This window comes from Electrona antarctica, assembly GCF_951216825.1.
Source record: "Electrona antarctica genome assembly, chromosome: 5".
Lineage (NCBI taxonomy): Eukaryota > Metazoa > Chordata > Actinopteri > Myctophiformes > Myctophidae > Electrona > Electrona antarctica.
Window position 1 is genome coordinate 45,779,263 of NC_136810.1, and position 17,377 is coordinate 45,796,639.

Consider the following 17,377-nt stretch of genomic DNA (forward strand, 5'->3'; position numbering starts at 1 on the left):
AAAAAATCGTATCCAACGATGGGTCTGCGAGGCTAAATCTCATCAAATGGTGGTCCTCAAATGCCGAATAATAAGTAATGGGCCTTGATAATATGAAAAGGTTTGAAAACCAATAGCAGAGCAACTGACTGTCAGATGATGATCTATATAGGCAGCGTATGCTCAAGCTATAACATGCTGGGGACTGGGGAGGAAATTCTACTCATGTTCAATGATGTGATACAAGGTTTCTTCAACTTCGACCATGCAATGCACGTCGTTGTACCATGTCCACAGTCCTCCAGACATTCCAAAACAAACTAGTCAGGCTACTTAGCCTAACTCCCAGAACCCACCTCACCCCCGCACATTTTGATAGGTTGGATTGGCTTAGAGAACAGCAGACAGAGTACAGCATCTTGCAATGGGTCTGGTCTACAAGATTCTATACACCGCAGCGCTAAGATACCCATGTACCTGTCAAAATACTCCTTTAATGTCAAAGAAGTCCACGATCACAACACCAGAGGGAGTTCCACAAACCACGTTCAACCCAGATTCGGCTCAAACAAGCTAGGGGTCAAATTCATTTCGCTCCTATGCAACTACAATGTGGAACTAATTATGTGAATCCTTAGACTCCTTCAAAACCGCTCTCAAAGAGCACTTACGGGCAGCTGTAATTCGAAACTGGCCCCTGTAAAAAAAGGTTGCCTGTTTTTTGCATAGGAAGTGAATATTTGTAGCCTATATCTTTAAATCTTCTGATGAATTGAAAACAAGTCTTAGTGCAATTTCTGGTTTTATACTCTACTACGCAGATTTTGTATTGACCTGTACTTTCGTTGAAATGTACCCATTCTACAAACTGTAAATTAAAATTGAACGGTTTTTCAATTAGAAAAAAAATCTGTTGGATTCAAATAGAAACAACAAATTATACTAATCCCCAGACCCTCTGCCTCAAGTCTCTTAGCCTCATTTTGTGATTGAAATCGCAAGAGTTAAATTATGAATGAAATGAAAAAGAGTGAATGTATGCTTTGAGTTCTATAATAGGCTAATCATCATCATCATAATAATAAACCTGTCCTCTGAGGGGACAGATGTTTATTATTATTCATCTATGATCCATGATTAATATTATGATCCATAAATAAATAAATATAAAAAGGGCATGGAAACATTTGAAACCCCTTCTTTAAAGTCGCCGCTAGATGGCGTAGCGGTAGCGTTGGATTGAAAACTCCAACAGAATAGACCGCCACAGAATCTGAACCTATACACAGACACGTTTGTTTAGGTTAAAGCAATGCAATGTTCTATGATCCACCACAGCCAAACCTATCAGTGTGACTGTAACATTATTTTTGCTCTGTTGATTTGCTATAGGCCTAGGCTACTGTTTTTTTAAGAGAATAATTGCAAGTGTTAAAGCAGAAAGCAATTAATCTTATCGCCATGCAACACGGCCACTCAACACGCTCACTAAAAGTATGTATAGCTTTTGCTTATTATAATATAAACCAGTTGGACTGGTCACCATGGTCCAATATTATGCCATGATGACACACACACACACACACACACACACACACACACACACACACACACACACACACACACACACACACACACACACACACACACACACACACACACACACACACACACACACACACACACACACACACACACACACACACACACACACACACACACACACACACACACACACACACACACACACACACAAATTAAATAAAGCTACATTGTTCATTTGACCTTATATGACATTTGATTTGAATTTGACTGTAGAAGCAACATTGTCAAGTGGTGTAAACTGGATTAATTATCTCAATTGGTGTAAAACCAGGCAGATTAAGATAATACAGGAAAAATGTGTAATAATGAAATGTGTAATGAACAGTGTTGGGCAATATTACTAATGAGAAATAGTAATAATATTATATGACTTATTACTTGGAATCAAGACTAATATATTATATAATATTACATATTACTTTTGCGCCCCACCCGCAAAAAAGTGATACAACACAATCTGTTTAGTCAGCTTCTTTTAGAACTGAATCAAATTGTTTTGAATAATATTAAGAAGTCACCAATCAGCCAAAAAGGCTATAAAATAAAGCAGCAATCTCTCTTGACCTTTTAAATTAAATGTTTTCAAGCCAACAAAACAAGTAATATGTGCTATTTTTGAGGGCCTCCTATATACAGGTTTAATGTTTGTTTTTAGTTCAATGTTTGTTTTAAAAATCACACCCATGTGAAGTGAGGGGCGCTAATATATTAAGTCTAACTCATGTTGATTAGGTGCTGTAATGGTGATGTAAAACAAACGGTGCAAACACAAACATTTAGCCATTAACAATAAAGAGACAATATGACGTAAATGACATGACATAATTTTCCCTTCATTGTCAATGCGTTTGACAAAAAAAGATAAAGAAAAGATCTTTACAAAACAAACATTGAACTAAAGACAAACATTAAACCTGTGTATAGGAGGGGCTAGCGGCCCTCAAAAACGCCATTGACAATGAAGGGGAAATGTACGTCATATTGTCCCTCATTACGTCATATTGTCTCTTTATTGTTAATGGCATTTAATGTTTGTGTTGGCACCGTTTGTTTTACATCACCGTTACATCACCTAATCAACATGAGTTAGACTTTAATATATTAGCGTCCCTCACTTCACTTCACACGGGTGTGATTTTTACAAAGTAAATAGGTATAATATAAAAATACTGTTTTGGCAGAGTAATACTTTACACTACTCGTTAATGGGAAAAGTAATAATATTACAGTAATATATTACTAGTAACTAGTTATTGCCCAACACTGGTAATGAAACATAATGCTCTATTGCAGTGTGTTATACACAACGCAAAGGAATTTGGTGTCAGTATCTGGGTGTCAGAATATATCATTTCAGTATCATATCAGCATTATGGTCAGTATCTGAGTGTCAGAATACATAATTTCAGTATCATATCAGCATTATGGTCAGTATCTGGGTGTCAGAATACATCATGTCGGTATCATGGTCAGCATCATGGTCTATCATATCAGTGTCATGGTCAGTATCATCAGCATCATGTCAGTATCATATAGTATCATGTCAGCATCATGGTCAACATCATGGTCAGTATCATATCAGCATCATGTTCAGTATCATATCATATCAGTATGTCAGTATCATGTCAGCATCATGGTCAGTATCATATCAGCATCATGCATACTTGCCATAGTCACATTTGGCAGATCACACTTTCTGCCAGTCTTATAGACTGGGAGAATTTATGGAAGTCAATGTTTGGCTATTGCAGGAAATAATTGCAAAGCAAAAAAGAAAGGCTGTTGTTACGATGCAGCCCCAACCAGAATCCCACTATTACTGAATCTGAGGAACTCTCAAAAGGCCTCTTGCACGGTGTCACTCACACCCCACACAGACACACACACACACACACGTTCCAACCTGGTGATACAAGGGAGGTAATCAGTACATAATTATCCAGGGGGGGTGGGGAGCCTATGGCAGTGTGGCAGCATAACAACTTCACAAGGTAGAACACACCCACTACAGGAAAGGGTAGATGACGTCTCCCTCTCTCGCACACGCACAATAAAGTGTGAAAATAGTGGTCTACCAGAATTGTGGAAAATATGGCCCCCACCATTCTGAACAACCTGCACCAAAATGGGTGCCAATGGCTATTCCTGTGTTATACCCCATTTGCCTGATCTACCTACCGTATCTGACCCAGCAGGCTGCCCTATATCCCAAGACCTACTTAAAATGTTACACAACTTCTAAAACTAGGATCCACTACAAGCACTTTGCTATCACACTTGGCTATAGGCTATAGGCCTACCATAGGGTTGTTGGTTGCGTTGGAATTGTATATACTCTCTTGGGTTCCGCTTTATGCTAGAATTGGAACCACCACCACTAGCATACTTTGGACCTAGCCCCATTTGTGACCTCCACCCTTCAATGGACTGAGTCACATGGCATTGGGTGAGATTGTCAGTCAGGCAAAATTATGTTTTGACATCGTCTGCCGAATTTAACACTTATCTGCTCCTGTGTTAAATTCGTCACATGCTGTCAAAAATCCATCCAATCGTTTTCGCAGCAGAATATCATCTTACTATGTCGTCTTTACTACAGACATCTGTAGTATCTTTGGACAACTTTTATATTTTTATTACAACATTGAAATACAGTAAGTCAAAAATAAACTTTTTCACCAAGCATCCCCAATTCTGGGAGGCAATGCCTTGAGCTATAGCATCATAATGTGAAACAGATTCAATAACCTCTTTAAATACAAATACATTATATACTATATCCGAGGTAAGAGGCATAAATGAGGTGATCATAGGTCTCAAATTCTTACAAAACTAAACATTTGTGGCCATAAACCCACTGCAGGAGCCTCAACATATCTGCTGGTAAACTGTAAAATATCATATCTGGGGGAGAAACAAAACGACGGAGTATGTATAATTAATGGCATCCTTGTGGATCTGGGATGTCAACCGCCATTGAATCCAGAATAACATTAATGTAAAAAATAAATAAATATCTATATTGTATTTGGTGTGGTTTTGTGTTTAAGTTATAAACGAAAAGTGAACAAAAATTAAAATAAAACATTGGTTAGTAATTTCAACGGCCTAATAGCAGCATGCACAAGAAATTGGTTATCAGTACAGTTTGTGAAAGACAGAGACACAGGCAGACATACATTGAGACACACACACACACACACACACACACACACACAGTCACACACACACACACACACACACACACGGCTCGCCTCATAAGAGCCACACCATTAAAAATAAAAAAGCATAACTTAAACAAACAAGATATTAGAATATCTTGCCATCACAATCAAGCTGGATCTTCCCCCAGCTAGAACATGGGGAGAAGGCTCTTCCCCCAGCTAGAACATGGGGAGAAGGCTCTTCCCCCAGCTAGAACACATGGGGAGAAGGCTCTTCCCCCAGCTAGAACATGGGGAGAAGGCTGTGATAAAAAGTGCATTTTCAGACTTGGCCTACAGTGAATGTGTGTACTGGACTCTGTACAAACCAGCTTCAGACTAAGGCCTGGAAACAAAGCAATGGAGCATTGGCACCAGATATGAAAAAGATATTTATTTAATGACAATTAAAACAGAAAAATCACAAACATAAAAGAAAAACCCATAATAACGAAACAAAAGTGTAAAAATGTGTAAATTAGGGGCCATCTCACATCCACACCTACCCTTACAGTACAAGAGTCTGTTTGAACCATAAGAATAATGATAATTATAATATTTCTACCGACAACAACAGTCAACCAACTAATAAAGAGCCACTGACACCAAAACGTTAGCCTGGCTGTAGCTTGGTTTTGGACATGAGACCGTAGAGAAACTGGGGCAGGGGCCAATGTTATTTTTAAGGTTCCAAGTTCCGCTTACAGATGTAGTGCAGGCCACGTATCCATAGGTGGTGAATCCTGCGTTCAGGGCAGGCCTCAGGGATAACTGTGGGTAATGGGGGCATGTGCCATTCAAAATCCTACATGGGTTGTGCTTATAACCATGCCCCGCTTCTGTACTGCGGGCTTCACCTAAATATATAACTAGACTGCGACGGAGACCCGCCGTCCCAAACAAACTTGAGCCACGTTGAGACCCCACTGAGCGAGTTGCCGCGTTGCAAAGTTCACTTAGCCGACTCAGGGCCGTTCAGAGTTGCGGCTCGATAGGCAGAGACTGGAAGTGGCTACTGGCCAATCACTGCGCGTCCTAGCACAACCCGTGTAGGCTTTGGAGGGACACGTGCCATCCATATCTAACGTCCTGGGGGGCAGCTACCACTAACTGTAGATGCCAGTCCACATCATTGACAGCCATGGTTCAGGCTCAGGTAGCCTTAAAAGGGGTTTCATTTCATTCAAGGACTTTTGGGGTAATTTTAACGTCTACTACTCGTTCTACCCCCTTTTTTTTGCCATCGCCTACTGCCTCGAGCTCAACGGCCAACGGCGTCGGCTTACCTGGGAGGCCACGCTGCGCTCCATCCACGAGGGCATTTTTTTGTTAGAAAAAACTAAACAAAAAAAATAAACTTGAAGGGGGCCTCATGCATTATAAGGACAACCGTCACCGGAAGCAGCAATGTCCGTTACCGTTTTCAATGAGTCGAATGCCGTTAACAGTTTGTAGTTGAATTGGCTTGTTATAGGAGGAGGGCTGGGGGGGGGGGGTATCTGATCGGACGAATGAAAATATCTAAATATTGAATCCAGCAACTTAAAAACCGCCTGGCGTGCACACAAAAGCCAGAGTAGAAATTAAAATGACCCTAGCGTCATTTGTATTGTTGACCCATTTCTAAAATATCACAAAAATATCACAATATCTATCACATGGAACTATTTTTGGGCATAGTGATATGGACACATAACGCACTGTTCTGTGTGATAGAGGGGTCAAAAATGAACGAAAGTTGCACTATATGGTAGAAATAGGTCAACAATACAAATGACGCTAGTTTTGTGAATTAATTTACTTTTAATGCGTGGCCCCCAGTGCCCCCCCACAAAATGACCGGAACTACTTAATATTTCGCCAAAACCAGAGCAGAACTCTCACCACGGGACTCGGGCAATCAATTAATACAGTTTATTTATTATTTCATAGAGCTTAAGTTTAAAATTTCGGAACTATCCCTTTAAGTAGATCCCCCAGGACTGAAGTCCCATTTCTCTACGGTCTCAGATCCTATCCGAAGACACCCATTCTCCTAGGCCGGTCGGTCTTCAGCTCCAAAGTGTAAAGTGAAACATTCAGTCCAGGAGGACTGATTGGTAATGAGGTCTGTTGACACAAAGCAGAAGATGGGGCAAGAGTTGGGAAGGCAAGCTAGCTTACAGACTAGCTACGTAGCAATTCTAGTTCAACAAGGTTGAACGAGGTCCAACTGCTCACTGGAAACCGTGATCTCTTAGCAAAGACAGATAAGATGAGCTGTAGTGTCTGAATGTACCAGTATGTATGATGGAGGACACAGCAAGCAAGGGGGCGATGGAAAGAGACAGACACGAGAGAGAGAGAGAGAGAGAGAGAGAGAGAGAGAGAAGGTAAGTAAGAGTTGGAGTGTTAAGAGTTGAGAGACAGCTTGAAGAACAACAAAAAAAGTCTGAGTAAGTGAGAGAGATGGGAGACAGAGAGAATGTTTTATGCCAGCTATTTTGCAAGTTTGACTAAACATCTGTTAAGTTTATCTGCATTTTTCTGACCAAAAGAGAGGGAGAGACTGCATGTGTGCATGTCTCATGAACATGAGTCACCACCACTAACGTCCATGCGTGTCCGTCCAACCATCCATCCATCCTAATTTCCATCTATCCATCCCACCCAGGCACCCCCGTGGCTGCCCAAACAGACAGTCCTGCTACACCTCGAGTCAGTCTGTCTCGGGGGGGTGGTGGTGGTGGCGGTGGTGCGCGGGGGGCTGAGGGAGAGGAGGACGCGGGATGCACATCGACTATGACCCCTTAAAAAGATCCTCCTTAATTCGGCCATTGTGTTTTTTTGATTCCCCCTGCACCCCCTTCAAGTCTTTTAAGTCCTTAACACATGGAGATGGTCACATTGATGCCCAGGTTGCCGTTCTCAGCGAACAGCTGCGCGATGGACGTGTCGAACACCAGGCAGTCGCTGTTCATGATGGCCGTGGCGATGCCCTCGTGGATGGAGCGCGGCGTGGCCTCCCAGGTGAGCCGGCGCCGGTGGCCGTTGAGCTCGAGGCGGTAGGCGAAGTTCTCGGCCTGCTTGCGCGTGCCGATGAGCTGCACGATGGCGAAGAACTGCTGGTGGCCGTCGTACTTCTCCTGCTTCTCCAGCACCAGCATGAAGTGGAAGCCAAAGCACGACTGCATCATCACCCAGTCCACGGCGCCGGGCAGGTTGATGTCCGTGGCCAGGAACACGATGTCCTCGCCCTGAGACACACGGGACAGACGAGGAAAGGTGTGTGTGAGAGAGAGACAGAAAACACTTAAAGGGTACAGGCTTTAGTTCCGACATACTATTGGTTCGACTGTCCTTAGACCGACAACCTTCCTCAAACTCTAACCTAACCATAACCTTCATAACCTTCCTAACCTAACCATAACCTTCCTCAAACTCTAACCTAACCTAACCGCAAGCACGGGAGCAGCACATGTCTAACTCTAACCTACCTCAAACTCTAACCCAACCATAACCGCAAGCACGGGAGCAGCACATGTCTAACTCTAACCTACCTCAAACTCTAACCCAACCATAACCGCAAGCAGCACATGTCTAACTCTAACCTACCTCAAACTCTAACCTAACCATAACCGCAAGCATGGGAGCAGCGCATGTCCGACCGCTGTTTCCGCATGTCGGACATTTGGTGTGTCGGATCATTTAGACCTGAGGCCGTTGTTTAAATCCTAACAGTTTTCTGAAAAACCTGTTTCTATACAAGTGGTTCTCAAACTTGTTCATGTCAAGGACCCCCAGAATTATCTGCATTTGGCCATGTGAAAATAAAGATTTGCGCCACATTTTCACGATCTTTCAAAAATAGCAGATCTACAAGCTCGTAGCACGGCACTCTGTGCCGCGCTATGAGCTTGTAGATCTGCTATTTTTCAATAGCTAAAGTATAACAAGATCCTTAAAACACCAAAAGGGGTCCCCGTCCTGAATGGGTTAATTAAATCTAGACAAAAGATTAGTGTACTAATGTAACCCATTTTTCACCCATGTGTCAATTATCTATTGTAATCCTGGGCTCTACACACCCTCCGCCAACCTAGGGAGAGCAACAGACTTGAACTCATGCTTCCTTCATGCATTAGTGTCCAGGTTGCTCCTTTACACCTGACAGAGGGGAGTTTCCCTGGTTGGACGTAGCGCGTGGAAGGAACACATTATTCCAACCAGTTCCTTTCCCCTCCATCAGGCGCCCCGGCTGGCCAGGGGAGGCAGTTTAGTGACCAGGATTACTGCATGTAATGTCCTAGGGGACACGGGGAGAACATGCAAAGTCCACACAAAGGCCCTTTCGCCAACCCCGCCTCGGGTATGGGCACTGATGACGCGGAGGAGAGGACACGCCGTCAGCGGCCACAGCGTCCCAATCGGGAATCGAACCCAGGACCTTCTAGCTGTGAGGCGACAGCACTACCGACTGTGCCACCGTGGCCCCTCTCTTTTTTTCTTTTCGCCCCTCGTGACGAGACCTGCTGCGCCTCTAATGCAATAGCCTGAAAGTACCCAAGCTTTTCTTGGCAGACGCCGGCTCCCTATCGGTTCACCAACCCAATTCTTTCATTCCTTAGTTTAAATAATTCATGATAACCTTTTTGGGAATGTTTTTTGAATTTTCTTTGAAATAATTAAAAATCACACCCGTGTGGGCGCTCTTATCATCGTACATCATCATGACGTAAAATGACACAATGACGTAAAATTCTCCATTCATTGTCAATGGGAATTTAATGTTTGTGTAAGACGAAAATCTACACTAATAGCTGAATATATAGGAGGGGCTAGCTCCCCTCAAAAACAAAACGTAGGGTGACAAAAAATAGAAAGGGACCCATAACAATTCATCCATGACCCAACAAATGGTTCCCAGTGTTTAATGGGAACCACTGGTTTAGGACCGGCAGAGCCGAGTGGACCGCTAACCTGCAGCGTGGTGATGGACTTGTGCTGGTGCATCAAGTGGGGCATGACGGCGTCCAGGGAGCCCTGCCACTTGCAGGACGCCCCGGGGCAGGGGCAGGAGTACGGCCGGAACTCGCAGAGCTCCTCGTGCTCCGCCTTGTCGGTGTGCGGCAGGGTGACCTCGCAGCCCGAGTTTGCGTACTTGCAGGGGAAGAGGACAGAGTTGGCCACCTTCTCCATGGCCAGGTTCCTGATGGAGCCCAGCGGGCCTCTGCATGTCGGGCAGCAGGTGAGCTTGGGCCGACAGTTGGAGCAAACCTGGGTGGGGGGTTAGCAGATAATACAGGTTCAACATTTCCTCCTCTTTTTCTTTTGGTAGATAAAAAGCTTTATCGTCATGTGATACAATGTATGTTGCGACTATTCCAAGTTCAACAAAAAAATCCTTCACCATCAGATACATACATACATACATACATACACACCACATGGAAACATTCTCAGTTCTCAGTGATGAACGTTTTAACCGTTTTACCAAAAAACAGCCGGCAGGCATAGATGCAAAGTCAACATTTAGTTTCCCCATTTCCAGTTCATGGTGCTGCAGGGATTCAACTAGACTATACCAAGATTTGCCGACACCTGCCGTTGGAAATGAATCTGTATAGATTTCATTGTATTGATATTGATCCCTGGGGGGGGGGGGGGGGATATTCAATATGAGCTGGTCTTTGTACAGGTGGTGGCAGATCCTGTCGTGGGGGGGGGGGGTCACCAGACCTACTCTGCGCCAACACTGATGGAGGTCTCATCAAGTGACATATGACCACAGTGGCATTCACAGTGGACACACACACACACACACACACACACACACACACACACACACACACACACACACACACACACACACACACACACACACACACACACACACACACACACACACACACACACACACACACACACACACACACACACACACACACACACACACACACACACACACACACACACACACACACACACACACACACACACACACACACACACACACACTAAATTGGCAACATTACAGGGAACTGAACAAGCTTTTAGATTTCTATCAAGCGTTTCAATAACATCCAGCAACACCCCAAAGCAACTGAAAAAACTTTGCAGTTGGAACACAGAAACTACTCATATTGTCATATGACTATAATTTTAACAGTTAACAATGTTACGTACCAGGTGCCCAGACTGGCACTGCAGGATGGGAGGCAGGACATAGTCGAAGCAGACAGGGCACTCAAACAGGCTGGCCAAGTCACTGTTGGAGGCCGTGGTGCCCGACAACGTGGGCACACGCTGGGAGGGGGGGCACTTGGAGGTTCCAGTGGGCAGCGCGGTGGCGGTCTGGCGACTCATTTCTGATCGAGGTGGAGAGAGGAGGGCGGGGCAAAGGTCACGGTGAAGTTAGAGTTAGGCCTGAGGCCGATTCCACAAATACATTCTATAATCAGTAGTTCTCACACAAAATGTTCAAAGATAGCAGATGTACATTAAGCTCGCAGTGCGGCACCAAGTGAGCTTTCCAATTTTTTAATAGCCTACGTATAAAATCTAAAATGTCCGGTTATAATGGTTTAAGCCCTATTTTTATACTCAGTAGGTGCGATGTACGATGTACAAGATCGCGTGCCACATTCATGGCTTCACGTTTAAAAAATAAATTAATTCTTTGCAACTTTCCACTTATAATTATAAGCCCAAAATAGGGCTTGATTGCAAATCGATTTTGTGCTTAAATTATTAAGATTATAGAACATTCAGTCAGTGTACTTTGTCTGCTTTTGGGATTAAGTGAATGTCTGATGCCACTGCCAGACAGAGGGGTGTCCTGATGACATTAAATCAGTGAGCGTATCAATGGATTTATCATACACGGACTCGCAGAAAGCAGGCTGTAAATAGGTGAGCAGATGTGGTAAAGCCACTAGCCAGAAACAAAAAAAACTCATACAAAACAGAAAGTGTTAGTCTGGCTGGAGATTTCAAATCCACGGTAAACTGCAAACAAGTTTGAAGAGCAGTCCAGTTGTTACGGGAATGTGTTCTCTCAATAGCCGATAATGGCAGACACACAAGACTATTATTAAAGGACCTATAACATAAAATTAAACTTTTTCAAAAATGTTGCTTCCCCATGTACATTTTGAACAATCAGGCTTTATCATCATATAGGGGATTTTATGGAAATTGCTCTCAGAAACAGCTCAAATGATTTGGTCATATGCGTGATGTCATTTCTCGGCTTGATTACTGCAATGCACTTTTTTCTGGACTGCCTAAGAAAACAACTGACAGATTACAACTTCCAAAATGCAGCAGCCAGAGTTTTAACTAGAACTAAGATGAGAGAACATATTACTCCAGTTTTGGCTGCATTGCACTGGCTTCCAGTTGTTTTTAGGATTGATTTTAAAATTATTTTACTTGTTTATAAAGCTCTCAATGGTCTCGCACCTTCCTACCTACATGACTGCCTGCCTAAATATGTCCCAAACCGCCCCTAAGGTCTTCCACTGCTGGCCTGCTCGCTTTGCCTAAAAAAAATGGCAACTAAAAAATACGGGGAAGCAGCTTTTTGCTTCTACGGGCCGACGGCGTGGAACAAACTCCCACTGTACCTTCGACAGGCAGCCTCTGTAGACATTTTTAAAGCACAGCTCAAGACCTACTTCTACACCCTTGCTTTTAATTGATGTTTTTTTAATTTCTTTTGTTATTCATGTCCTCACTGTATTGCATTACTGCTCTTGTTTTTTAATGTTTATGCCTTGCTTTTCTTTTCTTTTTTTTCTCTCTTCATTGCTCTGTAAAGCACTTTGAGCTGCATTTCATGTCATGAAAGGTGCTATACAAATAAAGTTTTATTATTATTATTATCAGTACCACCCTACTTTGTATAATACCTCCCCCACTTCAGTCTTCAGTTGCAAATTTGCATTTCCACTTTGTTTACAATGTCCGCCATTGTTTATTTTCCACGCTGGCATGGAATGGAAACAAGCCTGGGTTTGTCTAGCACCAGTACTATGACTCAAATATTAAATAAGTTGCATATCAGCGCCCCCACCACCAAACATTAAGTTATAATTTAGCTATTGAAAAATAGCAGATCTTCAAGCTCATAGCGCGCCACCAAGTGGCGCGCTACAAGCTTGTAGGTCTGCTATTTTTGAAAAATCGTGAAAATATTTATTTCAGAAAACTGGAGGATTTAGAATATTTTTTTTAAATTTCGAGGTCAGGCCTAAATGGGTTAAAATCTATAATCTTTTTATGATTGATTAAATAAGACTAGTTCAACTGTTGCACCTCTACATGACAGTCAAAGAAGCATAATATTACACACACACCCCCAGAGTCGTTTTCCAAATCAACCTGTAAGGGTGAGTCATGTCATGCACACATAAATACTATGTATACAAAGTGTATACTTTATACAGGCTATGCTGTAATACAGTGGTGCGTGCGTGCACCCCTTCTGGTGCGTGAGCGCCTTCTAGGGGGTTCCTTCATGAGAAGGCTAATGGTGGTGCTATGGTTTTATTATAAATGTAATATTAAAGGACCTATAACATAAAATTCAACTTTTTCAATTTCTTTTGTGTTTTTGGGGCTCCCATATGTGTTTTCTATCCTCACAAATAACCAATTTTGAACAATCAGGCTTTCATATCATATATGTGCTTTAATGGAAATTGCTCTCAGGAGCTACTTTGTATAATTCTTCCTCTTCAGTCTTCAGTTCCAAATTTGCATTTCCACTTTGTTTACAATGTCCACCATTGTTGATTTTCCAAGCTGGCATGGAATGGAAACAAGCCTGGTTTTATCTAGCATCAGTATTATAATGACTCAAATAATCTGCATATCAGCACCCCCACCACCTCAGGACATTGTGGTACTGCAGCTAAAACTGCTTTCAAAGTCCAGAAAGAAATGACAAGGAACTGGTTATATGAGAGTGGTGAGGTGATTGAGGCTCAAACCATTAGAAATAACTTTGAGGGACATAGACAATATGATATTAAATAATGAAAGCAGTTTTAAAATGCATGTTATTTGCACTTTAACAAATTATGCCAATATATGGCAAGTATATGCAGAATATAGCCTATGCTGCATATATATATTGTGCAAAAATAAATCCATGTCTGTGGGGGGGGGGGGGGGGGGGGGGGGGTAGGTCAGGGGGTGCATGGCCAAGGTTTGTGAACCGCTGCTTATAGTACATTATGAAACAGCTGAAAAGTAAAGTGAACTCAGATGTGGTGTGATAAGTACAGACTGTTGCACTCCCGTTTCCTATCGTGCCGTGCAGTTGCCTAGGTAACATGTCTGTGGCTAGACCTGAGCGACAGCAGAGAAGAGGAGTGGAAGAGGGAAAGCAGGGAAAGCATGTGTAAAGGTGCGTTCACTTCAAACCTGAAGATATAATATATATATATATATATATTTGTTTCCAGTCGCTTGAATCACTTCACTTTGGTTCGATTTGATTTGGTCAGCGTTGTTGCTCACGTTGCGCTTTCATTGGCTGTAGACAGTAGACTGTAATTTAACTTTGGCCAAATGGACCTGTTCGTTCACACAAGACGGCTCGGTTCAATATATTTAACACAATTCCTGCTACTGTATCATTTATATGAGCAGCAAGATTAGTTTCGTCTTTGCAAAGGGTTTGTATAGTTTGTTTCCACCATTGCAGAGTCCCGGCAGTTCAGTTGAATGGATGAATAAAACCAAACAGCGAAAACATTTCCAGGGTTCCGGACAACATCAACGCCGATTAGCTGCCAGGACGCGATGCGTGGAGTTGTGGGGAAGTGGACGACGCTTCAGTTGGATTTTTCCAGCCGTGGCAAAGATACCAGGCGGCCGTTCGCTTCGTTCCCGTCGCCCTGTTTGTTCCGAGCCCGTTTGCGCAACTTCTCATCTTTGCATTGACTTTGTATGTAATCGCGCTGGGGTTCATGCGTTTGGTCCGACGGAGAATTGGTCCGAACGACAACCTACCTCAAACCCTCACCTCCCACGGGGCAGCACACCTAAACCTAACCCAAACCCTCTCCCGACCCCCAGCGCACCTCGGACAAATGCTCCTTCGAGGAAACATAGTATGCGCTGCTCTAACTATCCAGGTTTGAACACTTACACAGCTTAAGGGAATGGAGACAAGAGAAATGAGAGAGGAATGACTGAGTCTAAAAACGGCATGGCCTCCCTACGTTAAAGGCTTTCAGACAATTTGCTAAATTAATTAGCAGTTACCGTGCTAACTGGTTTCATTGCGCTACATATAATGGCCTACATTTTAAAATGAAAACATTGCTTCAGTCTTACTGTAGTGCCACTATGCTATGCTGAGCTTAGTGCAGTGTGCATTGATTAGCAGCACGAGCTGTGATTGGCATAGCAGCGTGAGCCTAGCTGTGAACAGTGATTGGTGTACTTTTGTGGTGACAGATATCAGATATTAGAAAAAGAAAATTGTCAGGAGAGAGAAGTGAAGAGTAGAAAAGGAGATGCGAGAGATGAAAATGAATAGTTGAGAAGGCAGCGAGAGAGAAGTGAAAAGCACATCACACCCATCCTCCGGCGCTCACTCCACTGGCTCCCTGTCTCCTTTCGGACTGAATAGAAGATATCCCTGCCAACCCATCAGTGCATCCACGGGTGCAGCTCTTTTTTCCGACCCGCCAATAGCCCCAATACACAACAGCGGCGGTGCTCGTTCATGACTCGCACGCACGGTGCTTGTTCATGTTTTGGGCCCAGCGCGTTCACGTATTGCCCAAATCCAACCCAGAATGCACTCTGTTGATGACATAGCCCACCACTTTTCCAACCCGGAAGGGATGAAAAAGCCTCATGCGCTGGCTGAGCAACTCAATGCAAGTGGATGGGAGTAGAAATCCGGTGACGTCTCTATTATTTATAACTCTATGGTCACAGTCAGTTAGCTGCAGGCTAATGTAACTAGCCTAGCTTAACAACGTTGCAAACCAAGTTTGCTTTCATGTCCATTATTTAAAAATGCTTGGTTTGAAAAAAATGCAATCTCTCTCTCAAACTGTCATGATTCAAATTAAAAAAACAATAGCTAAATAGCAGATCTACAAGCTCAAAACGTGACAGAAAGAGCAAAAGAGCAAAAGAAAACTGCACGAAAGTGAGAAAGAAACTGTGGACACACTCAACTACATTTGCCATGGGTAGTATTAGGGGAGAGAGATGATGAGAGGGGAAACAGAAAGGCAAAGACGGCGGTGTGGGGATCACACACAGCACGCTCTATGTCAAGTGTGATGTCAGACAGAGAGGATAGAGAGAATTGGCAGTGGGCACAAGCAAATGCAGACAGAGCGGATAAAGCCTTCCCTGTGTTTAGGAAGGAAGAGATGAACAGAGAAATAGAATAGAGAGATAATGAGAGACAGAGGAAAGAGGTGGCAGTGGTGTGTCTGTGCAATTGGTGCCATGTTAGTGGCAGTCTACACACACAACACACACACACACGCAAATGGTACAGGGCAGGCTTTAGATAGTTTGTCAGTGAACGACTGCACGTGTGTCTGAATGATTATGTGCAGGGTGTAGGCTAGGTAGAAACAGTAGTCACACACCAACAGTAGAGGGGAGGCTACATTCAGAACATGTTCTAATCCATGTCCATCACATATTGAGAAACACATACACGTATACAGTACATACCTTCGTCCATAAGATTCACAAATGATGCTTTCTTCTTCCTTTGAAATGTTGGGACCTCTGAAAATGAGAGAAAGAGAGAGAGAGGCACAAGGTAAACGAACAGGAGTTTCAAAAACTATTCTGAGCAGCAGCAGTCAGCCTGGGAACGCGTTACCATGGAAACATCCAGACACAGCAGAGGTACGGTCAAATGCCTTTGAATCACTGAAAACAAAACACTAAGTGAGGGCCATACGTTTCATGTTTTGTGGAACTACTCCGGCTCAAGGAACCATAGAATCGGGGCTCAAGACCATCGTTTTCCATGTTTTTGGGGGCACTTACAAAAATATAATAAGTTGCAAGGCACAGACTGGGTTACAATTTGCCAGGTCTGGCGGGCCAGGACCCGGGGAAGCATTTATACTGCATACGGTTCAACTTTTCACATTTGTGGAACACAGAAGGACGTTGTGTTCATGATTATGTAAGAAATATAGGCCACCAAGCCAATCGGAAACCCAGGAGTACAGTTATGCTCACGTTTGCTGCACATAGTCACATATATTTGTACCCAATATGGTGAGTTTCTGCAAACAAAGGCCACCTTTACACGAGAACGGTCGCCAGAGAAAACGGTAAAGTCCCGTTGTGCTCTCACACGCTGTAGTGTGCATGCCACGTAGCTAGGTGGCGGTGACAGACTGACAGATATACCAGTCGCCCATGTACACGTTCACTTCCTATCATACCATTTGTTTACATAATGGTTAACATTCACCATCGCTAGTCGCTACATATTTGGCAAATCAACATGCCGATCGATTTTTTTTCCTCTTTTTTTTTATTAAGTGGTGCAACCACTTCCTTAAGTGACTATGTGTGTGGCTGGCTGGGTGGGTGGGTGGGTG

General features: G+C 43.3%; 1 protein-coding gene across 1 annotated transcript in view; it reads right to left on the reverse strand.

Moving 5' to 3' along the window:
• Positions 1-5,166: 5,166 nt before the first annotated feature.
• siah1 (siah E3 ubiquitin protein ligase 1) overlaps positions 5,167-17,377 on the reverse strand; it is a 31,982-nt gene continuing 19,771 nt past the window's right edge. The window contains exons 2-6 of the mRNA XM_079501554.1: positions 16,488-16,544; positions 10,953-11,134; positions 9,747-10,043; positions 6,133-8,023; positions 5,167-5,977 (exon numbers count right to left, since the gene is read on the reverse strand). Coding sequence (XP_079357680.1) covers positions 7,652-8,023; positions 9,747-10,043; positions 10,953-11,134; positions 16,488-16,497 — 861 coding nt within the window. The 5' untranslated portion in view covers positions 16,498-16,544 and the 3' untranslated portion in view covers positions 5,167-5,977; positions 6,133-7,651. The remainder of the gene's footprint in view (positions 5,978-6,132; positions 8,024-9,746; positions 10,044-10,952; positions 11,135-16,487; positions 16,545-17,377) is intronic.